Raw genomic sequence first — 26,324 nt, 5'->3', positions numbered from 1 at the left:
CTTTCTGCCTATTCGTAATTCGTAGCATATTTCGGAACGCAAGCCGTGTATTTACTATTAAAATGTAGTTTGTGCAGATTGCAGACCATGTGCAGAGTAACGACTCTACTCTCTAGAGTTTTGCAAGTTCCGAGGCGATACTGACGTAGGCGGTGACGTAAACGTGTAGGAATTGACCGTGATGAAAAATTAATAACCAGGTGACTGTGGTTTTATTTATTTTCCGCCACATTCCGTCCTGTCACGGTTAAAACTCAAGCATTTGGTCTGTTTTCTGTGGAAACAATAATGGACAGCAACAAAGACGAAGCAGAACGATGCTTAGAATTAGCCGAGCAGTTTATTATCGAGGGAAAATGTGACAAGGCCGAGAAATTCATTCAAAAAGCTCAGAGGCTTTTTCCAACGAAAAAAGCTGAGGGTACGTGGTCTAGTTTGATTACCTGCGCAATACAAATCAATTATCTTATACCACGTGAAATTATATTCCATCGATATTTGACTACATTCATTACTCGGAATTTATGTAACTGCGCACGGAAAAAAATGACCGTCGTTATTAAATTCGCATACATTTTTCTCTCTAAATAGTCGATTCATATCACTTGTTCAGTATTTAATTTCATTTATCTACCACCATCATAAAGAAGTTAACCAGTTTAATCAACTTCTTAGTTGTCTCCAACCTCATAACCTTGAGTGTCAAAAAGGAAACGTGACTAACTTTAATTTTCTTATTGTCACAGATCTGTTAGTGAAGTTATCAATGAATTCGAAGCAAAATCAGAAATCTGAAGGCGAACCTGATCTTCGGAAGCGTCAAACTGCCTCCAAAGATGGAAGCCAGTCTCATCCGAATAGCAATGACTTCAGCAAGGACCAAATAGATGCTGTCAAAAAGTATACAGTTTCAAAGTTTCATTTCACGCATTTAAACCCTTTTTTTTTATCATACAAAGTATTCAAGAATCCAGAAAAACAAACTGAACTTCACCAACGCTAGAACACAGTATTGTATAAGTTGATAACATGGTCATTATAATAATTTTTGTCATGAAACTTACAGAATTAAGAAATGTAAAGATTACTACGAAATTCTTGGTGTAAGTAAAGATGCGACAGATGGAGATATCAAAAAGGCATACAAAAAATTAGCCCTCCAGTTACACCCTGACAAAAATAAAGCTCCCGGGGCTGCCGAGGCTTTTAAAGGTAAGCTTCTTTCATACGTGTAAAGAATATAGTCAACCAAGGTTATGTATAATTGAAACTTCTCACTGATTCATTTCCTAAATATTTGCATTATTCACAGTGGAACATTTTCATATGGGCACATGTTTTGCATATTGTTCTAGACACAAGTTGAGTTTGAATATAAGTAGATTTCTAATTACCAAGAATTAATTTCAGTAATTGATTCTCACATAGACCTGTAGAACCAATCTCACACATGAGTCAAGTAAGAATTCTTTAACTCATATCCAGCACCAAAAAACTGTATTTATGTTCGGAACATTGTGGCATATATCTTATTCAAACAATTTATGTGCTTGTATAATGTTTGTTAATCTTGAACTAAAACATTCAATCTTTTTTATACCATTTACAGCAATTGGCAATGCTGTCGCAGTCCTTACAGATCCTGAAAAAAGGAAACAATATGATCTATACGGCTCTGAGGAAGAAAGGTTACAGAATGCTCATAGTCGGCAAACCCATACGCACTACAATTACACTCGAGGTTTCGAAGGTAACAGCTTACCCTTGCACATTTTTTTAATACTCGACATGGACTAAAATTCTCATGTTCTGAGAGGTGCCACGAATTTCACAGAAAGCAATAACATCGGATTTTTGTTTTTAGCTGATATTACTGCCGAGGAACTTTTCAACATGTTTTTTGGCGGTGGCTTACCACAGCAAAATGTTTATGTCAGGCGGGGTGGGGGGCGGTGGGCTCGGCAAACTGATGCACAAGCGCAACATACCCATGCGCAGGTACAGTACTATTTGTAAAAATTATTTCTACGACTGTCTCTACAAATATATCAATAATGTAAAATTATTGACCTCATTTCAGCAAGCAAACGGTTATACAGCATTCCTTCAAATGTTGCCTATACTACTATTAATCGTTCTGTCAATGATGAGCAGCTTCTTTATTTCTGATCCTGTGTACAGTTTGCACTCGAATGCGTAAGTGGTTTGATTAAATGAGAAAATTAAATTTTAGGGGAATTCACCAGAATGTGTTCAAATTTTTTTTTGAAACATGGCCGGTGTGCGGAAATAACAGTTCTCAAAAGCACAATACATAAATATCATTATCATTATTATTATCATCATTATTGTGGTTGTTGTTGTTGTTATTATTATATGTCATGAACGATTTGTATGTTTTACCGATAATATATTTTCGTTTTTCGGTATACAGTAAATATTCCATTAAACGGACAACGCAAAGTTTGAAAGTACCTTATTACGTGAAAGAAAATTTCCATAGCGAGTATCAAGGCAGCCTACGGAGATTAGAAATATCTGTCGAGGAAGAATATATGAATAACCTTAGACAAGCCTGTTATAGAGAGAAGAACTACAGTGAGTAGTCACAATTTGTTACTATAAGTTCATGAAAATTTATCCCAGTAATGGATTTTTATTCCTCTTTCTTTTTTTTCAGGAGAAACAATGATATGGAAAGCACAAAATTTCGCTGATAGAGAATTACTCCGGAGAGCGCAGAACATTGAAACACCGTCATGTAAAAAATTGCAGGAGATGCAAACAGCATAGTACTGATGATTATTTTACAAAAGATAATTGATTTCATTTTTTGTAGATAGATGTATATTATCTTTGCATTTGTGAAATGTATCGGGTGCAAGAAAAAGGAAAGACAGAGCCAAGTGCAGCCTTTTTACAAAATCCATACTTGATACATGAATTTATAAATTTTCACTTGAGAACAGGCAGAAAGGACGTGAATTGACGTTTTATTGTTATGACGTCATTCATGGCTTCAAGCTTTTCACCACTATTCTTTACAGGTGTTCTATTTTCTGGATATAATGAATCAAACTTAGACTGTGTTTTATCAATTTATATGTGTATGAAAAAGCTATTTATTCAAATTCTTGTCAATAAGAATCTTGCATCAAAAATCCATGTATATTATGAAAAAAACATTTTTTATTATTTTGATTGAATGTGACAACTAGCTTTTCTCATAAATACGGAAGCGATTCACCGTACACTTCATTAGTCGAATTTATGACAGAAATTTTTTATCAAGAATTAGTATTTATTTATTACCTCGTAAAACGTGTTGTTAAATATAGTTACTATGTTTCCCTGGTTTTTAAAGAGAATGCTCAATCAATGCAACTAGCGGAATAGGGATTGTAATTGCCATTTTCAATTCATGCATAGATTCAATGAAAAACAGTTTTAGAGCGTCACTGGTTAATGTTGAACCTTACAAAACAGTTTGACGGAACATTGGTAATAAGAATGTCAAAGGCGTATTTAGTGCGTTGAATGACTGAAAAAAAATTGAAGAAAACTAAGTAAGACTTTTAATATACTCAGAGATTAATTTATTTATTTTGAGTCCGCGAAAATATTTACTTGTATCGATAAATCATAATATTCCTAAAGGTCCTAGAATAAAACTCATAAATATATCAACTTAATCTGAAACGGTTTTATCTGTTTCGTGCAGTGGTTCTATGAAACTGCTTCAACTTCATGACTAGTATTAAATTTACAGTAACATTCTGGTATGATGTGCAAGTCATAATTAAAACTAAAGAAGTGGAACGTTCTACAAAAAAATGTTTGAAGTTGCATTTATTGTATGTAATACTACATCAGTGGAATATATCATGAACACACTTCTGTTGCCATGTCTCACAAAACTTTCATCAAAATGTATCATTCTCATTATGTTGAACTTAAATTCTTCATAGCTCTATAAAATTATTATAAACGTATTGGAAAATGAAATGATCCTACTAACTCGATAATTAGTATGCGAATACAACTAAAATAAAATTCAATTCCGTGTTAATATTTTTTTCTCTTGTGCTATTATAATGAAATTTAATAGCAAATTAAAACTATATTATTTCTTTTTTCTCCTACAGACTACTGATTCATACCAGTAACATAAGTGTGCAAATAACGATTCAAGAAGTACATAACAAACTAAGTGAAGAAAAAAAAACTACTAACTTAAATTTCAACGTTACGATTATAAAAAGAATTAAAATAAGTAGAGGTCAACGATTACATTGTCTGGGAGTGCGATATGTTTGTTATGCGAGGTCACTTCGGAAATGTCATAATTTTTCAGTTAAATTAACAGAACAGTCTTCATACATGTTACTCGATTGATGATAGGAGAGAGGCAAGATAACGACATTCTACATTCGAGGCCTTTTTGTGTGAGCTTCTACGGCCGTAGAACAATGTTCAGAAGAATCTGTGTGTCCATTAATTTGGGAATTTGGAGCTCCGCTACGCTTTCTCCTCGCTGTAGGAGACATTTGCTTCAAACATTCAACGTCGTTGAATACTACTTGAGCGCCACCACCACTCGTTGGAACAATGTCACCCTGCAAAAATATACATTGAAGAATTTAGGAATGAACTACGACGAAGTGAAAATCGAACTATTACTACTAATTTCTAACATTCAGAACTCACCTTGTATAGTTTAGTTTCCAGCTCTCCATCGGTATCGTGTTCTTGGGCTACTAGACAATATCGGGATGCTCCTTCAGTGATAGCTTTTGGATCAGTGAGCCGAGTAATGCTGCGACGACGATTCATCAAAGGTTGAAGAACAGTGCCAACAGGAACTAAAGCTCCGGGTCTGTGGTCAACCCATCTGTCGGCACTCTGTGATCGTCTGTGTCTAAGATTTGCCACTGGCACTTTATCCTGTGAGAAAATGGTAGACTATATGTGAAATGTGTTCTTCGATTTATTCTCTCTATATTTTTTTATGCCATACCTTTCGAGATACATGAGTATTTCCAGATCTTGGCGTTGCAGCTTCACCAGCGTCACTAAGAGTCTGGGGTACAGCTACAGTATCTTTAACAGGAATTCCCAGTGAAGTGCCACTTGTTTCATCTACCAAAATTTGCTTTACAAGGCGCAGTTTGTCTTCTTTTTCTTTCATTTGGTTCTGGAAAAATACAGGATCAAAATATGAATAAATTTCTCCTTGACAACTGTACATGGACACGTGAACTCATATACCTGTAAATGTTGCCGCTGTTGTCGCAGTTTTATATCCAATTCTCGCGACATTTTCTCAGTTTCTGCCTGAATTTTGCTGTTGTATTTTTGCTTTACTCTTTGCTTATCTATTACTCGTTGATTTAGCACCATGTCTCTATCTTTTAACTAAAAGTAGAACAAATATTCATGTATGGTGAAATAAGTAGAATTTGAAAATCGTGTAGTACAAAATCCATTAGAAACTCAAAGTTCAACTCACCTCTTGTTGCAACGTTCTTATTGTATCATTGGCACTGTTCAATTTACGGAGTAAGCTATCTATCTGTGCCTCTGTTTTACAAATATGACCTTCTAAAGCTGAAACCTACCAAGAGAACAAGTTTAATTGAAGATATACTCTACTTGAGGTAAAACACGGACTGAACTGTACGAAGAGATTACCTTCTTTTTCTCCTGGTTATTAAATGCTTTTGCAGATGCATTTTCAACTTTTAGAGTCATATTTTCCTGCTCCAGTGTTAGTAGCATTTTTCTGAAGTCCGTTTCTGAAATGCGATGACAAAAATTAATATGTATGTAACAGTAAACATGGTGGCAAGACCAAACTTACGTTTTTGTTCCAGATCTGATCGTAAGATATTTCTTTTGTTGATGCGCTGCTCCAAGAATTGCATGAGAGTAGTGATTATCTGATCGTTGAGTGGACTATTTATTTCCAATTCTGGGAACGGACCTCCCAAGCTGAAGTGACGGAGTATGGACGATTAAAAAATTATCAAGTAAATAGATGGGCATCTCTGGAGAGCGATATGAATTGGTGAATTATAATACCTGTATACTAGTCCTAGATCAACTTCCAGATCTCCAGTATCAAGTCGCCTCTCTTTCTCCAATCTACTTTTAGCTTCTTTGAATATCTGAGAATTTGTTTGAAACGCCATCATCATTCTCACATGTGATTTCATAACCACCAATATTATTTATATGCAATCTGTGCAATTTACCTTGTTGGCTTGTCTCCGCCCAGGTGTAAAACCAAGGTCCAATTTCGTGGCTGTCGGTCGGGTGACTTGTACCTCTTGGGTCATTTCCGCAAACTTCATTACTTGCTGTCCCATGCATCAGAAGAAAACATGAAAATATTTAAGTGACCAAGGAATGGAACATGAGAAATTGGAGGTACATATTGGATATATGTTTCAACAAACGTACGATTGTCTCATCGTAGTCATCTGCTCTGGGATTGACACAGACTATCATTCGGACTTGTCCTTCACCATCGAAATAATTTTTGAATAGGTGTGTGAGCTTAGAATCTCTGTAAGGAACCATTTTATTTGTTCCTTGAGTTTGATTTTCTCTCAATATTTCCAGGCATGAACGAAGTGTCATCAGCGAATTATTTATGTTTCCTAAATGTGTAAGAAGTTGGCAAACATCAGCTGACGAATTTAAAAAATTTGAAAATTCATTCTTAATACTATCAATAGTTAAAGACAACTTACCTGCTTCTCTCAGTCTTTGACCTGTATTTTTAGTTCGGTTTGTTCGCTCACTTCCGGCAAGATCAACCAGGGAAAGTTGACTAATACAGATCACTCTTTTATCTTGTATTACTTGTTCACCTTGACAGTCTAGCGGTGCCTGGGTAAAAGATTGAGCTATTAGAATAATTCAGGAATAATGAATGAACCCGATGATTACCTGTACTAGTCTAATTGTGAAGACACTGTGTGATCTACTAGATTCTGCGTTTAGAGCTGTGTGAGCAACCCGGCGTCGGCGTTGACCACGTTGAAATACCTCAAATGCTTCTTCAGCACTTTTTACTTCAACCTCAGTAACTGCATGAACATACATATTTTTGTTTCCATCTTCTCGTACGATTTTACTCTGCAGAGATCTAATTATGAACAAAAATAATAGTTGGCACAACCTTCTTAAATTTTAAGCGATTCTTAAAATGTACAAGGTACCCATGCGATTTTGAATTTGAAATTCATCTTTTGTTAAAGTGTTTAAGAAACGTTTTTGACTGTGTGTATGAACAGCAAGTGCTTACTTGACCCTAACATCCTCGTCATCAAGCAGATCATAAACACTGTTGTTATATATTTCAACATAAGTGACAAAAACGGCATAAACATTATCATGTTCAACTGGCAAAACTTGTGATTCATCCGCTTCCCTTATAATCATTGGATTACTGTCACTATCGCTGTCACCTTTTCGACTAAAACAATGGTGAAAAATCTATGATATTAAACATTCAAAAACACTAGAATAACAATTTTTAGAAATCAATCATTCTTACTTGCGACTCAATTTTCCAGGACGAGGAGTCATAAAGCCAGCATGTAGCTCGTTCTGCCGATCGAGCATAGCGTCTGTTTCGCTCTGTACATCAAAGCCATTGAGCTTGTCGGGTTTGAAGACAAACTTCTTGGCCTGAAAGTTGGCGATGCTATTGAATATGACATCCAGAGAGCGTGGCATTATTCCCCCGTTCTGGGGTTCCCCAGTCATTGTGTAAGTCTTTCCACTGCCAGTGACTCCATAGGTGAATAATAGGCTGTTTTTGCCTTTTACAAGATTTTCAATAAGTGGAAGAGCCACTGTATTAAATACTTCTCGCTGCCCAACATCTGGGACGAATACTTGATTGAACGTAGTTTGAATTTCCTTGTAATTTCCGTTCCTGAAATTGGCAGCTGACTCTGGCGATGTTATCACTATAGTTGTGGGAGATATCACCTTCATGCAAGACGTGTCCGACTCATATTGCATCGGCCTTATTCGACAATACACCTGAACCGGGTCTCGACTTGTCAAGTTGTAAGCTCTTGGCCTAGTTGTAGGTTTCCTTGCGGAGGTTGGAGGCTTAGGGCGACTGAAATATTTGAATGATTTATGTGATAAATGAAAGTTTATAGTATGTTAGGCGTTATCATATTTATTTATATAAAGTCTAAATATCAATTAATTAGGGCTGGAGATACGGATCATTCGATAATGCCATGAATAAGATCTGTCAAAATAACCTATGTCAGGCGTTTTTTAAACTTTGACGATTCTGGATATGATAAAACAGACTTACAAGGACTTCATAGTGGTATCCGCCTGAAATATCACTCTCGGTTCAATTATATCCACTTATAATAGTCAGAAAACAACGGTTATTAAACTTTCGATGCACTCCAGGTACGCACGCCTAAAAACTCGTTACGCAAACCGCCATTCAAACTTCAAACAATCTACGCGTATATCACGTGCATTAACCTGTCCTCCAATCACCGCTAAGACTCTCAGCCATGGGTTATGTTTCGTAACAGTTGGAGTATGGTTGGAGTGGTTTGGCCGGTTCTGGGGGTAAGAAGTTCTATATAACAACCATCGCGTGCAAAATTTTCATTCAACGGTGTCCTCACCAGGTAGCGCTGTAACGAGACGAGTACGCTGCATATGTGAACACAGAGATACAGATAATTCTCCATTCCATGGAGTCACGCCTGAAAGATCACAGTCATCGGCCCCTTTGTGATAAGAAGTGACACGAATTGTCAAGAAGCAGCCGTTTTGATAGAATGGAAGAAATTGGGATCGTTTTGCCCGACAAGGTAACGGATTTCATAGAGAATTTGAGGTTTTGCATTAAAATTATTCTTTGAAATCCTGCTCAAAATGCCGTAAAACCGAAATATGTGGAAACTGCCATAACCTCATTGAATGTTTCGTTTGCAGCTGCCTCTAAACTTGTTTTCCTGAAAATATCCTTAAAGTTAGCATCAAATATTGTGCGAATTATACTTACTGAATAACGAGACTGAACAACAACATTATAATTGTTTCAGGACGTCGGAGAGGTTGATTCAAAACCACCCATTGGTCATTATTCCGGAGCGGGTGATGAGCTGGATGTAGAGGACCTCTACACTAAGTACAAGGTGAATAACTTTACATTTTAGAAGAAATCGAATCTGTTTGCTACTTACTTCAAGGATAGAAATTAAAGTAGAATTATTAACTTGTTTTGTAGAAATTACAGCGTATGCTAGAATTTCTTGAGGTCCAGGAAGAGTATATAAAAGATGAACAACGTAATTTGAAAAAGGAGTATTTACATGCCCAGGAAGAGGTGAAACGTATACAGAGTGTTCCGTTAGTAATCGGCCAGTTCTTAGAGGCTGTAGATCAAAATACTGGCATTGTTGGATCAACGACCGGCTCCAACTATTATGTTCGCATACTTTCGACCATAGACCGTGAGCTATTGAAACCTTCGGCGAGTGTAGCTCTCCACAAACATAGTAATGCTCTTGTTGATGTTCTTCCTCCTGAGGCTGACTCCAGCATATCTATGCTACAACCTGGTAAATACAAATTTGTCCAATTATTTTTTAAATATTTTACAAATCCTAACAGTTTTTCTAAATGTTTCATTGAACGCAGTTCAGCAAATTTCAAGTGTGGTTGACTCGTTGCACCTACTGTTTGACTATTATGATGATGAAGTGAAATGTACTGACAAATCAATATTTCTTTGATACAGATGAGAAGCCAGACATCCAGTACAGTGACATAGGAGGAATGGATATGCAGAAACAGGAGATCAGGGAAGCTGTAGAGCTGCCTCTGACTCACTTTGAGCTGTACAAACAAATTGGAATTGACCCGCCAAGGGGAGTGCTAATGTATGGTCCACCAGGCTGTGGAAAAACCATGCTTGCCAAAGCCGTTGCTAGACATACTACCGGTAATATTACTTAGCCATTTTCTTATCACGGCTAATGGATACCAAGCTCACAATTATATCTCATGAATTTTTTTTCTTGTAACTGTCAATCAGCTGCGTTTATACGCGTCGTCGGCTCTGAATTTGTTCAGAAATACCTTGGGGAAGGACCGAGGATGGTACGAGACGTATTTCGTCTAGCTAAGGAAAATTCACCAGCGATAATTTTCGTTGATGAAATTGATGCTATCGCAACTAAGCGATTTGATGCTCAGACTGGCGCTGATCGCGAGGTTCAGCGTATTCTTCTAGAGCTCTTGAATCAGATGGACGGATTTGATCAGACTACTAACGTGAAGGTCATTATGGCAACTAACAGGTAAATTTCTTCGGTGTTTCCGTAAAATTATTCTTGTAATAGTCATTCTGGTAATGTTATTTTTTTCGTGAAATTTTCAGGGCTGATACCCTTGACCCTGCACTTCTGCGACCTGGCCGATTGGATCGAAAAATTGAATTTCCCTTGCCGGATCGGCGTCAAAAGCGACTTGTATTTTCGACGATAACAACAAAGATGAATTTAAGCGAAGAAGTTGATTTAGAAGATTACGTAGCCCGACCGGATAGAATTTCGGGTGCTGATATAAACGCGATATGCCAAGAGGCAGGGATGCACGCAGTTCGCGAAAACCGCTACATCGTGTTAGCAAAGGATTTTGAAAAAGGGTATAAAAATAACATCAAAAAGGACGAGTCGGAACACGATTTCTATAAGTAAATTGAACCCTGTTATATTCATATCTATTTGCGTGATTATTACTGAATTATCGGATAAGTATCGCGTGTTTCTTAAATGGATGACGGTTGTGTATTGACCGTTTCTTTCCTTACTCATGCAATAAATAAAAGTTGAACACAACTCGTAGTGCGATCAATAATATTATTGTTATTAGTATACGTCCATCGACATTGCGTAATGAGGTTTTCACTCGGGTAAGTATATTGAACATTTAAACTTTGCGTGACAGAAAAGTGAACCAATGTTTGTAACGATTACCTTAGAGAGTTATAAAAAAGGTTCCGCAAATTATTCACTCTAGTAAACAATGACATTTGCAACTCTGAATTTCAAGTGTAATAACTAGGATTATATTTGACTAATTTTTTGCCAAAGATAAATAAGCCAAATTTGCATTTATATCAGATTAACGCAATCTGAATACCATTTATCATTGCAATAAATGTTGTAACGGATAAATAATCTATGAAATAGTGGTCACACCAAATCCACGGAATCAAATAGTATAGCATACAACGTGGTGTAGTTTTTATTGGCACTTTCGTGTACAGAATATGGCCACTCCACCAATTGAAACCCGTCTATCCGACTATAAATCCTATACCGATCTGGAAAGTGGCGCTAACTTACGGCGGTTTTCAAAACTACTTTTGCCGTAAGCGACCAAGCGAGAGTCGTTCAAATTCAGTTACATCGCTGAACTTCATGGAATTCACAGCTCATTATTCTGTCACGTTGTAACGATTAAAGTATTGAGTATGATTAAGCACTCGCCTTCTTGCAGCTGTGACACGAACGATTGACGAGCTTGCTGATCTCATATTAGTTGCGACTAGGCGAAAGGAATGCCAGTCATAACATAATTAGAAATGCAGCTGAAAGGCTGAAAAGTAGCATTCTAAACGTCTGCAAAGAACACTGGACTGCGCAGTACGTCTATAAAGCGTATTATTTGATTCCACAATTTGTCCGTTTGAATTTTTCGTGAAAATGACAAGGCTCGTAATGAAATATAGTACTTATGCCTGGTACAGGAGGAGCAGGGAAATAATGGACGCATCGACGAAGCTTCAGCGGTGCTAGACTGGACCGAGGACACAGAGGCTAGAGATATATGTGCGGAGGCTAATTTTAGCCAGGCTCGAATAAACATCAGTTACCACGACCACCGGGGCGGTCGGGGCCTTGTAAGGGTAGGCACAGCTGGGGTCCGCACGCCGCGTACATTACAGCATCAAGAGTCGGCATTTACACTGCGGAGACTATTTTTACGTTTTCTTAATTTGTCGCTCGGTTTTGATGCTCGTGTTAAATTACGCCCGTACTAAAGCGAAGAAGACGTGGGACAGGGCGTGCCTACAACATGTGTATCTGCAAAGGCACATGGCACGCATGTGCGTACTTCTTGAGTCCACCGCCCCCCGCTGTGAATGAAATGTATGTACCAATGCGTACGAGTACGCAAGTTTCAAATTGAACCTGTGATATTGATTACGGGATACTCATAGAAAACCCCGAATCCCACTGTTTAGGACATATTTCAAGCCAATATTGGATTATAACATAATTTTTATTAATTTTAAGGTATAGTGATAGAGTAGGAAGTGGCCGCCCCGCTTCAATATGAGCTCGCGACCGGTAAAGTTAATTGAAATCGTATTATAGATCGTCAATGATAATTATACGATTTCAGTAGATGCGATACGCTAATAATGAAGAGTAATAATAAATAATGATCGTAACAAATAATTATAGTTGTATAAACTACAAAGTACAATACAGTCTGATAAATGTGTATAATAAAGGCACTTGAGTAGTTTTTTCTTCCGCTTGATAACGTCTCCTTTTTCATTTTGGTTAATTGACATTTTTTGTTCTGGTAGAGAAACATTGGAAAGGCGATTTGAAGATGAGGTAATCTATTTAGAAGCACTTGCGGTGGACGATTCCAGGGCCGGACTCGTCGTACTCCTGCTTGGAGATCCACATCTGCTGGAAGGTGGAGAGGGAGGCGAGGATGGATCCACCGATCCATACGGAGTACTTCCTTTCCGGGGGAGCGATGATCTTGATCTTGATCGTCGACGGGGCGAGGGCGGTGATCTCCTTCTGCATACGGTCGGCGATACCGGGGTACATGGTGGTACCACCTGAGAGAACGGTGTTGGCGTATAGGTCCTTACGGATGTCGACGTCGCACTTCATGATGGAGTTGTAGACGGTTTCATGGATACCGCAGGATTCCATTCCCAGGAAAGAGGGTTGGAAGAGGGCCTCTGGGCAACGGAACCTCTCGTTGCCGATGGTGATGACTTGGCCATCGGGGAGCTCGTAGCTCTTCTCGAGGGAGGTGCTGGCGGCGGCGGTGGCCATTTCCTGCTCGAAGTCGAGGGCGACGTAGCAGAGCTTCTCCTTGATGTCGCGGACGATTTCGCGCTCGGCGGTCGTCGTGAAGGAGTATCCGCGCTCGGTGAGTATCTTCATGAGGTAGTCGGTAAGGTCGCGACCGGCGAGGTCAAGACGCAGGATGGCGTGGGGCAGGGCGTAACCTTCGTAGATGGGGACGGTGTGGGAGACACCGTCGCCGGAGTCGAGGACGATACCGGTGGTACGACCGGAGGCGTAGAGGGAGAGGACGGCCTGGATCGCGACGTACATCGCGGGGCTGTTGAAGGTCTCGAACATGATCTGCGTCATCTTCTCGCGGTTGGCCTTGGGGTTCAGGGGAGCCTCGGTCAGGAGGACGGGGTGCTCCTCGGGGGCGACGCGCAGCTCGTTGTAGAAGGTGTGGTGCCAGATCTTCTCCATGTCGTCCCAGTTGGTGATGATGCCGTGTTCGATCGGGTACTTCAGGGTGAGGATACCTCGCTTGCTCTGAGCCTCGTCGCCCACGTAGCTGTCCTTTTGCCCCATACCGACCATCACACCCTGTGAGAAGGACGAGATTAGTAACGCTAATCGAGAGGCAAGTATTAATTCGTCGCAAGCCTTGGCATGTCACATGAGTTACAGGCTGTTAAATGTACAATGGAAGAAAAAAAGAAACATGAACCAACCTGGTGTCGAGGGCGACCAACGATGCTGGGAAATACGGCTCGGGGGGCGTCATCGCCAGCGAATCCAGCCTTGCACATACCGGATCCGTTGTCAACGACAAGTGCCGCAACATCATCGTCACACATTTTGATTGGTGGTTAGTACAAGTGGATGCTGTAATACAGAAAGGCACGGTTATCTCACAGTTGGCGTATCAAAGCGGTTGAGCAAATCGCCAACTAACAATAAGATTCATTTCTCTTCAGACTCATAATCCGGGTCCACAATTTATGCACTTGAAAAACAGAGTTTATTCTAAAAAAATCACACAAAATTACGACGACGACGACGACGAACCTGACGGTCAGGTTACTTCGAACCTGAAACTTTTTGATCACTCATCTTGAACAATGAGGAGGAGTATTTTTCAAAAAAACCAGTATCGATCTGAAGAACTTGTAGTTTTAATGATGCAGTCCTCCGATTTGTAATTCTAATCGACTAATTTCAATACCCATGAGATGCAAAAAGTAATTATGAGCTACAGTCTGCATCTTCTTTGAATGAGTAGTACATATTTGTACTATTAGAATTTAGAATCGGATTGGAAATGATTTTATAACGATATGATTTTTCCCATTCTAGATTAAATATTTCGAAGCAAACAGAAACTTATTTTCATAAGTATTTAAAATAGAATTTGTTTGATACTGCTGCTCAAAGAAGTTTGGTAAATGTAGAATGCATTCCCAAATCAAATTTCAAAGACCCCTGATCGTCGGTAATGACTTCACGAATTCCGATTTTTATTCAATATTACTTCGAAGAACTGATTTTAAGAAATTGTTTGATAAAATTGCAGCAAAAGAACATCGCTTCTATTCTATGTGTCTCTGGGATATCCCACATCAAGCCGTCTGTACTCCCCCAATACCCAGAATCAGCCCTTTATTTTTACTCAATACGATTTGAGCCAAGTGCAAACAAATCTTATCCCACCCTTCGATGCGGATCTCGACTCTCAGTATGAGCTTTTTTTCGAAAAGTCAAATAGTCTCAGTATTTTATCGCGTTGCTTCATCCTTTGCACGACTAGCGCACAATCAGTCGGTTTTTTAGTATCACGATATTTTACAACGCGTTAGTAAATCGACTTACAAGCTTAGTGTTTTTGCCTTAAAATTCCCGGGTAAAGCAGAAATTTCCACAAACCTTAGCTTTTTGAATTACTTGAAAGAAGGCAGATAATCGAACTGAGAATCTTTCACACCTGACACAATATTCTCACAGCGAGCAATCACAGATTTACCATAAGTATATAATCAACCAAATGAAACATTTAGTTTTCCCTAAGTGTGCAATTTCTCATAAAAAGTTCGTAACCAGTTAAGGTAATGGAGAATCAAAATTTAAATCTACCAAATTCACGACTGGCTGATATTTACGATATTGCCTGTGTGCGGAGAAGCAAGTTAATTCGGAGTGCTTACAAAAATCGTCCGAAGAAAATCCGTGTTAAACTGTAGCTTATCAGATCTCAGATAATTCGAGGATTAATTAACCAAGGATTAAACACTTCGCCGGTACGAGGGATTATAAACCGCGATATCGCGTAGACGACGTTGAAACGCACTGATCCAAACCAATCGAAGTGTCCGACGACCAGGACGATATTACAGTCTGCGTAAGTGTTAAGATGGTAAGCCGATGTTAGTTACAGTAATAATTCCGTACCGTTTAATTGTTAAAAAGTCGAGGACGCGCCGAGGCAATCGTGTAGTGCAAGAGCGAGCAGCGAGTGGCGCGTTGCAGGCGTCGCAGCCTCCCTATATCCATAACGGTTAGCCGACGAAAATAGCCATCCGCCCCTTACATGGAAATCTGCTCTCACACGTACTTGCCGGCGCCGGCGTCGTCGTGCAGGGCTAGGCCATAGGTGCTCGATGAGGGAGTCTTTGTCTTCGTGCTCACCGACACAACAGCCCTGCTCCTCACACGCGGTGCCCAGCATCGCGACGCCCCCGGGATCCAAATAAGGCGGCTCGCCCCTTCGCGGCGGGGGGGGAGGGGGAGGGATTGGTAGCACCCGATGGTCTGTCATGCAGAGGAAGAGCTGCAGCGGGCGACGACGAGACCCGGGAGGCGATCTTCGCCGAGGAGACAAAGAACGGAAGGAGAAGGCTTAGGATTCTCCGAAGGGCGAGGGCGATCAGGCTTCTCCTTTATCCGGGAGGACGACTAGCTCCGTCTCTGCATCGAAAGAGAAAATTAATTTCCTGTCTACGTATATTAGGTATGCATATGTTTGAATTGTGGATACGCACGAGTTCTGCGGTCTTCAAGGATTCAGGGACCAGACTTTATCCCCCGGTTGATTGACTTGGTCATTTTTTTCCTACGTTTTCCTTCCTGGCACGAATTCCTAATGTACGATTTATTTACTTCGGGTGAAATTCACAACTTGCGAACTTTCTGTGATGGTTTGACCTGTTCGCTTGTTTATGGTTGGATGTACGTATGTTTGTTTTTATCCAAATTTGGTAATCGCAGTGTTCTTGCAATCCCTGGTGGGCCCTACTCGTTACGGTGCCATGGGAGATTCACGAAGTTATCTTGCATCGATACGTTACTGCTAGCTAGACAATTGCACGGGTCGTTGACAGTATTTGTTAATATATAAGGTGTTTAATAGAATTGCAGTGATTGACGGAGTCTCTGGCTTTTTTTTTTTTCTTTCGAGTACTGCTTGATTGATCTAGACAAACTGAGGTACAGCTACTCGTATTTTGATACATGATTAACCGATGCTTTACGAGTATTTGCGAAAGTAGTAGAACTAGACGACGATTGCAGCAGTTATACGTAATTTTCAAGCCACGTCTTCGCGCGATCTGTGTACCGAGGGGTAGAACGGTATCTGGGCTAATTTTACAACGCGTCCTACTTTGTGTCGTGGGTTAAACTGACGAGCGCGAAGATGTCGTGACCAAGACTATATCAATAGTAATGAAAAGAGAAACTGCAATTGTCGATGAAGCAGATATACCTGAATTATTTTTGACAGTCGAATAATAAATACCGAAATGTTATACGGTGTACTGAAACCAGGGAACGGGTTTAATTTTTCAAAATCAGTATAAATTCGTCCACTGTAAGAATATAAGATTATGTTTATTGCATTGAAGTAAACTTATATACAAAAGATGACGTTTGTGTTATGATTACTACCGTTGCCGCGAAACACTCTACATACAAGAAGTAAAGCAGTAGAGGAGCAATTGAAACGGCGGTACGGCGATACAGTGAATTGATAGGAAAAGTGCATGTGTTGATGGCGAACCGCTTAGAAGCACTTGCGGTGGACGATTCCAGGGCCGGACTCGTCGTACTCCTGCTTGGAGATCCACATCTGCTGGAAGGTGGAGAGGGAGGCGAGGATGGATCCACCGATCCATACGGAGTACTTCCTTTCCGGGGGAGCGATGATCTTGATCTTGATCGTCGACGGAGCGAGGGCGGTGATCTCCTTCTGCATACGGTCGGCGATACCGGGGTACATGGTGGTACCTCCGGAGAGGACGTTGTTGGCGTATAGGTCCTTACGGATGTCGACGTCGCACTTCATGATGGAGTTGTAGACGGTCTCGTGGATGCCGCAGGATTCCATACCCAGGAACGAGGGCTGGAAGAGGGCCTCGGGCGTGCGGAACCTCTCGTTGCCGATGGTGATGACTTGGCCATCGGGGAGCTCGTAGCTCTTCTCGAGGGAGGTGCTGGCGGCGGCGGTGGCCATTTCCTGCTCGAAGTCGAGGGCGACGTAGCAGAGCTTCTCCTTGATGTCGCGGACGATTTCGCGCTCGGCGGTCGTCGTGAAGGAGTATCCGCGCTCGGTGAGGATCTTCATGAGGTAGTCGGTAAGGTCGCGACCGGCGAGGTCGAGACGCAGGATGGCGTGGGGCAGGGCGTAACCTTCGTAGATGGGGACGGTGTGGGAGACACCGTCGCCGGAGTCGAGGACGATACCGGTGGTACGACCGGAGGCGTAGAGAGAGAGGACGGCCTGGATCGCGACGTACATCGCGGGGCTGTTGAAGGTCTCGAACATGATCTGCGTCATCTTCTCGCGGTTGGCCTTGGGGTTCAGGGGAGCCTCGGTCAGGAGGACGGGGTGCTCCTCGGGGGCGACGCGCAGCTCGTTGTAGAAGGTGTGGTGCCAGATCTTCTCCATGTCGTCCCAGTTGGTGATGATGCCGTGTTCGATCGGGTACTTCAGGGTGAGGATACCTCTCTTGCTCTGCGCCTCGTCACCGACGTAGCTGTCCTTCTGTCCCATACCGACCATGACTCCCTGGTGACGGGGGCGACCGACGATCGAGGGGAAGACGGCGCGGGGCGCGTCGTCTCCGGCGAAACCGGCCTTGCACATACCGGAGCCATTGTCTACGACCAGAGCTGCAACTTCGTCGTCACACATTGTGGTGGTTTCTTGTTTTCTTTTTCTCTAGGATCTGTAACAAACGTAACAACGATCTTGAGCATTCCATGCCTTTACGTTCAGGCATCAATCGACAAGATTCGCCAATACTTTGCCAGTTTGTAACGCACGAACCGGCTAACGGAAGTGAATAATTTCACCGTCATACCTATCTGGTTCCGTGTTCACCCCGATCAACAAATTCTTGCGGAAAAACTATCTTTTTCCAACCCAAAATATTACACAAATTCGGCGTGTCGCACAGAAAATCAATTTCCTTGCGCACGGTGCACTTTTTGACAGAAGTGTGCAAGAAATGTATGTACATCCCCGTACCAAGCGATCACAGTGTAAAACTGCAACGGAAACCGCGCATCTACAATATCGCGACGTCGATTATTCACCTGGGAATTCACTCGAACTTCAACCTACACCCTTGTAATGGTGAATTTAAAAAAATGTCCTCTGTAGCGTGATTTGGAACGTTCAGATAGAACGTTACACCCGTATCAAAGCTGATGAAAATGATTAATCAATGCAAATAGAAGAAACGGATTAAACTCCATCCGTGAGATTAAACACGTAGTATCGAAAATGAATGTATAAAATATGTAGCTAAGTTGGAAGGGCGATGCTAAAATAGGTCCGAGGGTGCAGGATGAGGCAAATAATTTATCTATATGGCAAACGGTACTAAGGAAGGACGGCGGCTGCTACCAGAAGACCCGTCGACATAAGGAGAACCCTAGAGCGCGGCACTATGCTATTTTATTTTCGGTCCGCGGGTGCTATCTTTAGAAATTCGACATCGTACGCAGATCGCGACGCTCCGTATAAGCGCAAGCTCTGCTCTCCAAGGGAGTCTGCGCCTTCCTCTGCATCGTTATTTACTTTGACTTTGACTCGTTGAACCATGCACCCAACGAAAAAAATTCAAAACGCTCCGCGTTGCCTTTGGCGGTTGACACAGTTAAAAGGAACGTATTATCACCGCGTCAATTATACTGCAAGATATGAATTATGACGAAAAATTAATATAATATCGTATGTCACGATTCTAATGATTAGAACAAAGCAGTAATTGCTCTGTTAACTGAGCACACGGTTAGAATAAATATTTCCAACAGGTTCACTGTGATTTTCGGGTTGATTTGACTATTTTTTTAACGTATTACCAAGTGCAAAAAAAAAGAGGAAAGATTACGGATTATACGTTGATATGAAAATTTAAATGTTAAAATTACAAAAAAATTGTGTCATATTTACTAACAGAAATATAACAAATAACGAAAATTTCAAGTGGATCTACCGGGACATTATGTTTAGTTAATTTTTCGCAATAGTGTAGCAGCGTCAAAAAACATTGACGTCAACTTCTATGGCAACACTCGTTTCGGCAGTCAACGAGTTTCTCCAATGAAAATTTGGCTCCGGGAAACGCGATTTGCAGTTGCACATTTCCTCACCCGGTGAGTTCGACGCAGCGGAAACGCGCGCGCCTCGAAAGTGCAGCAGCGGTCATTCAATGTTTCGATAAACCTTGTTTAGTAAAATTTTACCGAATTTATACCAAGAAAAAGATCCACAAAATCGAGGAGCTTTACAAAAATGTATTTTAATTAACAAGACTTCGTTTGATCGTGTTTATCACTGAATTACTTTTTTCCCAATCGCGTAAAACTTCACTTTACAACAGATTCGAATTATACGTCGTTATCAGCTCCGTGTATGAATAAACCATTTTCTGCCTCAACTATAAATAACTCCTCTGAATTTGTGTAGAAAATAAGAATTATTATTTATCATACGTTTATCGTTCGGCCGGATACTTTTGGATATGTTGCGGGTTGAGATGAAAAATTGTATTACAGCCGCTTGCCACGGAAATCAAAAATAGAAAACGGAAACGTGGCCTGATCGATCCAATTCGCCCGCGAAGAATTCTTACATCACATTACAGCATCACCGACACATGTTAACGATTAATTTCTTTATTACAAGCTCAAAGTAAGCGAACCCAACGAACAATTATTAAAAGTTGAAAATTTTCCGCGATAAAGTGTTACTGACGATCGATTGCACGAAAATTTTGATCTGGATTTGCTGGATTACGTAAACCGGACGAAAGACGCTATACGATATTCAGCGAGGTAATCGAAACCACAGGACGAGATGAAAATATTAGAAAAGAAAATTTGCAAAAAGAACTTGATCGCGGTTCGCACTCAGCTACGAAATTGTCCTCCGGTTCTTATGGTATTCACTATATGTCGGTTATCCAATATGCAACTTCCGATGTCCAAACACGGGCGTCGATGGTACAAAATTATCCACAAGTATCCAAAAATATCCGATATATCCCCTGGACCCCGTAGGTATTGGATGGATGGATCGAGCTGCGGCTGGTCAGCCGTATGGTACGTACCGTGCACGGGACAGAGTGGAGCGGCGTCTGTGCCGAAAACCCTCCCGACCTCAAATATATGCTCTCGTTTATACGCCCACGCATCGAAATGCGACGGGGCTACCCCGACAGGAACGAAAAAGGCGCGCCTCTCGGGCATCTCGACGGAAGAGGAGAATCGCGGGCGTCGGGGGCGGAGGCGGAGGCGGCGGAGGCGTCGCGGCGTCGCCGAACTAGGCGGCTTCCTCCAGGAGCCATAAACGCGGCAAGGCGAACCCCCGGTGCCTTCCTATTTCACCTATTCTCTAACCGCTCGGCTGTCATATCATATTTTTCGTTCTACGGAAGGTAGACGCATTTCCGCCATGCCGAACGTGGCAACCTTGGAAAACCCATGGAAATTTGTAGTCATTCTGTCATCGGATCCTCTCGAGGCTCGGTACACGTTTGGGTGGTTCGTTTACTAACTTTTTTCATTTCTTGTTAAGGTGCCACTCGAAAAATTTGTGACAAATACTGAAAAAAGACTGTCGTAAAACCTGAAGGAGGCAGGAAAATATTTATACGTCGCTACAAATTATTGTAATATTTTTTATTTATTTTTATGTCTACACCTCGCGAACTTGTCTGTGTATATTAGTATATATTTTTCGTATCGTGGTCCAATTAATCGTTAACCAACCAACAGCAAACTGCGCCTAACAATTCCGCAGTTAGCTGTTCGCGACTTTTATGCGAAAGATTAATCGCCTCGGAGAAATTTGGATAACAGTTTTTGCTACCGATAAAGGAGTATCGCGTCACCTCAATGTTCCTGTTTCGTTTTCAGTACCGATTTTTAGGAACAATGATTAATTGGACCACGATACGAAAAAAATAAACTAACAACAAGTCCGTAAGGTGTACATATAAAAATAAATAAAAAATATTACAATAATTTCTAGCGACCTCTAAATATTTTCCTACTACCTCCAGGTTTGACAACACAATTTTTTCTTCAATATTTGTCATAAATTTTTCGAGTAGTGACTCGAAAAAAAAGATAAAAACTGAACCACCCTAATCAGGGTAGAAATCGTTATTACTTAATGGAATAGCGCAGACTCGATCACGTTGTAATTAAATCGGAAATAGGTTTATCGATCCGCAGCAATAATTCATCACGGTCCTACTGAAACAATTGACCAATTATGATTATCTTATCGCAAAATGATTTTATGTCGCAGGATTACAAGTTTAGAAGTTGGGTTGGTTTCAAATGTGCTATACTCTTCAGAAACACATCTTGGTTGTACGAGTAAAAGAAACTTTGCTCAAATGTTGGATACAGACTTAATAAAAGCTTTCATTACACTTTAAGCGGAAGTGCTGATTCGATTTCGGGGAAAATCTTCTTACGCAGGGTACAGACATGCGGATGCAAAAACTGTTGTGGCTACTTCCTGTCGACAACATCCTCGGAGAACCGTTAAATGACACGTGGGTTCAGGGGAAAATCACATTGCAATAATTTGCGGACATTGTTTCGGTTTGATTATTATGAGAGAAAGAACTTTACAGATTACAGCTTATTGCAATGCGGAAGAGACTTAAAACAGCTGATTTGTGTCGAGGCAAAATTCTGGGGCTAGGGAATTCTTTCATCACTGACTTTGTCATCTTCATTGAAAAAGAGAATGACGTCACTTAATCAAAGTGCCATGATAAACCCATACTTGGAGGGGAATTTTTTGATTGTACATATTTATTTTCCACGATCAAGTACCACGTAATCATAGTTTCTGGTTCATTGAACGAAGCGACGTGGTCGTGGAACATCAAAATATGCTACTCATACGTTTGACACTAAATTTGGAACCATCTCCGAAGACGCCGATCGACTGACTTATTCAAATCTATTTGCTATTCCTTGGCAGATCCATCCCAGATGAGACAAGACAGCGACAAAAACAGATCGCTACGCGACGTGTGTTGTTTACTGTTTACCTTCATCATTTTAAACTTCTGTTATTTTCTCAGAGGTGTACATGATTCAATTTCAAAATATTTTTTTTTGAATTCGATCAATTAGTTAGTAGTCCTCCTTGAAGTGTTCAATTCTTTCCGCGTTCGTCGTTATTTGAAATCGTTGAAATTTTGTTGCATTTTAATTTTCTACACGAGTTTGACGCAGCAATTTTTAGCAGCGGAAAATTGAAAGCACATTGCTTGTATCAGGATTCGTTTCAAATGGCCAAAACCCAAAATAAGGAAATAGATGTATCGAGGGCTAAGAACAAAATGATCGTCCCCCACTATTTTTCTTATTAAATACACGGTGTAAATTTACTTTAGTTCATTTTTGTTGCATACGCCCTTGTGAAAGTGAAATCATCGATTGCCGAAAAACTGTGATATACGTTCTTTCGGTTCTTAGCCCTGAATATTATTTATCATATCCGAGAATTGCGATTCTTCGGTCTAAAAAAAAAGCAACGAAAAATCTCTTCTGCTTTAACCTGTGCTCTTTCGCATTTCGCGCTACCTATTTAAAACTTAAAAATTGACTAACGACCTTCGAAATCTACTCTAATTTCGTCAACGTTCCTCTCTCTTCCACACACAAGGCTATCTTGGCTCCTCGCGTATACCTGAAGAACTTCTCCCCTACCCCACCATTTTCCTTCCCGCTTTAGAAATACAAGCTTTAATGTTTTCAAAAACTCGAATCCTGTATAGCTTGCAGCAGACTTGCCAGAAAAAGAGGCGGAAGGTTAGGAGGGGCGGCATTGCCAACCGCAGACGAATATTTCTTTAAATGCCGCCAAAACAATTCTCTAGATTTCTTATTTCAATGGCACCACAATAATTCTTCATATTTTTCATTTTCAAGAGTGATGTTTGACGGTATTGAAACTCGATAAATACAGGAATACATAATATATTTCATTTTTTCGGTTTATAACATGGACAATTTTCCTAGAAATATGCAATGATAATTACCGAATGAGGTAACATAGACACATTTGTATCCTACAATCTGAATTATAAGTATAAAGATATTAGGAACTTTTACTTATATAATATACTTCAACTTCTAATACTCGGAACGAACACCGTGTCAAATGAGTGCGTTTGAAAATTTTCGCCGCTGTCTATTTGATACACATTTTCTCACGAACCTCACAATTGGTCGATTTATGGTCTGTCGTTTTGATTTCACCGACCATACTTAGAGATTTCGCTATCAGTCTTTATATTTCGTTAGAGATCTTCAGATTTTCTTCGGACTCCGGTCTAACCGATAATATTTCTTAATAAGAAAACAACATTTCTCTTTTCTTTGAACGGACTCTAATTTTTTTTGAGATCTAACGGAATTTCTTTAGGGTTGGTAATACTGAGGAGGCGGGAGGGATTCGGATTCGAAACCAAGGAACCAAGGGTCGTAGAGATTCGCAATACATGCACGATGTCGTCGGCGCGTTTAATTATACCGCGCACAGCACGGTAAAATCGGAAGTTGACAATCATTGAGCAACAAATTATAACCGTCAGGGGCGCCGGAGGGGGAGGGGGTCGATCGATCTATGGTTCGGTCGGCGGGCTACAAGAACCGGCCAAAAAAGGCAGTTGGCCGTTGCTGTGGGTGCAATGTTTTGCGATTACGTGTCAGCTCCGGGAATAGATCGCTCGGCTAACCAACCGTTCATTCGGTGGCAGTTGGGGAGGCGCGAGTATGCGTAGGTATACGACAAGTAACGACTCCCCGCCATCCCCGGTCCGTCATCTTCGCTCCGTCGTGCAAGACGTCGACGTCGGACGAGCCGAATATGCGAAAAGCCACCGTTACGATATGATAACTGACAATCGTCTGATTTTCCGACGATTTTACGCCCGCCATCTAAGGCTCGAGGTAGTTTTCGGGGGCTGCCCGGGGAGTATAATAGAAGCAACGATGAAGCTGAAGTTGATAACGTTATTGTTATGATTCGCGTTTAGGATGAAATTGTTGCTCAGCATCTGCACGAATGTCTGGAGATGCAGACGTAAATTATAAGACATTGAATCATGTAAATTATACATCTTTGGAAAACTTGACTACTTCGAAGTCACTATAAAAATTAAAAATAGTGATTTCTGTCCCGCTATGTTTTCGTACGTTAACGTTGATAACTTCATTCGCTTGATGGAAAACTTTTGTCAAATATGATTTAGAAGGTGAACTGAAAAATGAAGATAACCGACTGATTTACGATTTCTCTGCACGATTTGTTATAGGTTAGGAAAATCATGGCGGACCCTTTTATAGTTGAATTGGAAATAATCTTTTTGCTGCTGATGACGATGGCGATGCAGGAGACAGAGCGTCGTGTACGGATTGCTTAAAGAGTGGATGGCGGCTCGTTTGAGGTGAATTATTGCAAGGTGTAACTAATATTGGATGTACCGCATAGACTCTTCTCTTCAGCGACGAGGGCTGGTCCCCCGCGGTAGGTAGGTAACTATTTGTGTAGTGCCTCGATGAAAATTAAAAATATCTCTCTCAGAGCGAGCCGAAGCGAGGAAAGAGAGAAAGAGAGAGAAGGAAGACCAAAGCGAAACCCGACGAATCTCCCTCTTATCTTTGATTTAAAAATAAAATTTCAAACGCTTCGTTTCCATGGCCAGAACTAGGTGCGCTCTGGGAAATACGGAATACTTAGATGAGTCCCTGGCAACAGCCTATAAGCAGAGTTGTACGTTCCTATAAGTTATACTGTGGGGGGGGGGATTTAGAAACGTACGCGAAATATATTTTTCAGACATAGAAATTTAAGCGTACGACGATATTGTTGACTTGTTCGAACAGCGAATACACACCGGGTTGGAAATAGCTGCGGCTAATTATACGATCGGTAAGGTAAGGAGCGTAGACGCGAAATTATACCCAGATATCGTTGACTGATTGAGATACGCGCAGATAGGTATACATATATACATCGTGTTGGGAGACACGATTAACGTTAATATTATTTGACAAGCGAGCAACAATAATTAGCAGGTCTTTCATACTATCGTATATCGCATTCTGAACTTAAAGTTAAAAATAATAATACGAGAATTATGATTACTGGTTTGAGCTTGGCGCGTAGACCTGCTGTTGAAAAAAAATTATTCCGGAGAGAATTGGGTCAGAGGATGAAGGACACGGGATACGAAGAAATGCGATAGGGTTGTAGGGTGTGGTTTTCGATGCATACACGTATAGTGTGAGATAATGTATATTTGCCGTGATTTTTGACGTATATAACAATAATATAATGTATAATATTTACAAAATAAATTAAAATAGTATTACATATATATATATTGGTTGGTTTGCTTTTGGTTAGCAGACTAGTGTATATATATGCGTAAACATATAGTTACGTTTTATAAGTTATAATCAATTTATAGGCGAGGGCAGAATCTCTCACGAGACAGGTAAATAATAGCGTCGCGTCGCCCGGAGCTAACCGAGCTTGTCTTAATACCGGCGATAATCCCGTCCCCCGTTGCAGATACGCCGTGCTGCGATCCTCGGGTGCGTCTTCGCGTTGCCCGCAAGACGAAAGAGGGAGAAAGAGAGAGACCCTTCCCGGATCGCTTACCCTTTTAGGAGTGTTTT

General features: G+C 40.8%; 5 protein-coding genes and 1 long non-coding RNA gene across 6 annotated transcripts; 2 read left to right on the top strand and 4 right to left on the bottom strand.

Moving 5' to 3' along the window:
- Positions 1 to 137: 137 nt before the first annotated feature.
- LOC107221161 (dnaJ homolog subfamily B member 12) lies at positions 138 to 4,069 on the top strand. Its single transcript, XM_015660059.2, has 8 exons — positions 138 to 421; positions 747 to 900; positions 1,067 to 1,212; positions 1,610 to 1,750; positions 1,865 to 1,998; positions 2,081 to 2,196; positions 2,435 to 2,598; positions 2,681 to 4,069. Exons 1-8 carry the CDS (start codon positions 289 to 291, stop codon positions 2,791 to 2,793), a joined length of 1,101 nt encoding a protein of 366 aa, XP_015515545.1. The 5' UTR covers positions 138 to 288; the 3' UTR covers positions 2,794 to 4,069.
- LOC107221172 (kinesin-like protein KIF23) lies at positions 2,845 to 8,779 on the bottom strand. The gene is made up of 16 exons (XM_015660082.2): positions 8,679 to 8,779; positions 8,348 to 8,613; positions 7,565 to 8,140; positions 7,313 to 7,483; positions 6,955 to 7,153; positions 6,756 to 6,894; positions 6,463 to 6,662; positions 6,255 to 6,359; positions 6,082 to 6,167; positions 5,861 to 5,991; positions 5,692 to 5,795; positions 5,510 to 5,614; positions 5,269 to 5,415; positions 5,018 to 5,194; positions 4,708 to 4,944; positions 2,845 to 4,616 (listed from the first exon to the last, which is right to left on the bottom strand). Exons 2-16 carry the CDS (start codon positions 8,356 to 8,358, stop codon positions 4,425 to 4,427), a joined length of 2,580 nt encoding a protein of 859 aa, XP_015515568.1. The 5' UTR covers positions 8,359 to 8,613; positions 8,679 to 8,779; the 3' UTR covers positions 2,845 to 4,424.
- LOC107221171 (26S proteasome regulatory subunit 6B) lies at positions 8,726 to 10,901 on the top strand. Its single transcript, XM_015660081.2, has 6 exons — positions 8,726 to 8,867; positions 9,102 to 9,194; positions 9,287 to 9,620; positions 9,800 to 10,003; positions 10,097 to 10,361; positions 10,442 to 10,901. The coding sequence occupies exons 1-6, from the start codon at positions 8,835 to 8,837 to the stop codon at positions 10,758 to 10,760; spliced, it is 1,248 nt and encodes a 415-aa protein (XP_015515567.1). The 5' UTR covers positions 8,726 to 8,834; the 3' UTR covers positions 10,761 to 10,901.
- Positions 10,703 to 25,079, bottom strand: LOC124294513. The gene is made up of 4 exons (XR_006904391.1): positions 25,039 to 25,079; positions 24,438 to 24,439; positions 22,647 to 22,652; positions 10,703 to 10,872 (listed from the first exon to the last, which is right to left on the bottom strand). It is a non-coding gene; the product is annotated as an uncharacterized LOC124294513 (long non-coding RNA).
- On the bottom strand, positions 12,512 to 15,681 carry LOC107221158 (actin, muscle). The gene is made up of 3 exons (XM_015660054.2): positions 15,552 to 15,681; positions 13,838 to 13,991; positions 12,512 to 13,709 (listed from the first exon to the last, which is right to left on the bottom strand). Exons 2-3 carry the CDS (start codon positions 13,961 to 13,963, stop codon positions 12,705 to 12,707), a joined length of 1,131 nt encoding a protein of 376 aa, XP_015515540.2. The 5' UTR covers positions 13,964 to 13,991; positions 15,552 to 15,681; the 3' UTR covers positions 12,512 to 12,704.
- On the bottom strand, positions 16,968 to 20,854 carry LOC107221154 (actin-5, muscle-specific). Its single transcript, XM_046739892.1, has 2 exons — positions 20,717 to 20,854; positions 16,968 to 18,325 (listed from the first exon to the last, which is right to left on the bottom strand). Exon 2 carries the CDS (start codon positions 18,289 to 18,291, stop codon positions 17,161 to 17,163), a length of 1,131 nt encoding a protein of 376 aa, XP_046595848.1. The 5' UTR covers positions 18,292 to 18,325; positions 20,717 to 20,854; the 3' UTR covers positions 16,968 to 17,160.
- Positions 25,080 to 26,324: the final 1,245 nt, after the last annotated feature.

The sequence above is a fragment of the Neodiprion lecontei genome, chromosome 1, assembly GCF_021901455.1.
Source record: "Neodiprion lecontei isolate iyNeoLeco1 chromosome 1, iyNeoLeco1.1, whole genome shotgun sequence".
NCBI lineage: Eukaryota > Metazoa > Arthropoda > Insecta > Hymenoptera > Diprionidae > Neodiprion > Neodiprion lecontei.
Note: the sequence above shows the minus strand (reverse complement) of the source record. Positions and strands in the feature narration are given on the sequence as shown.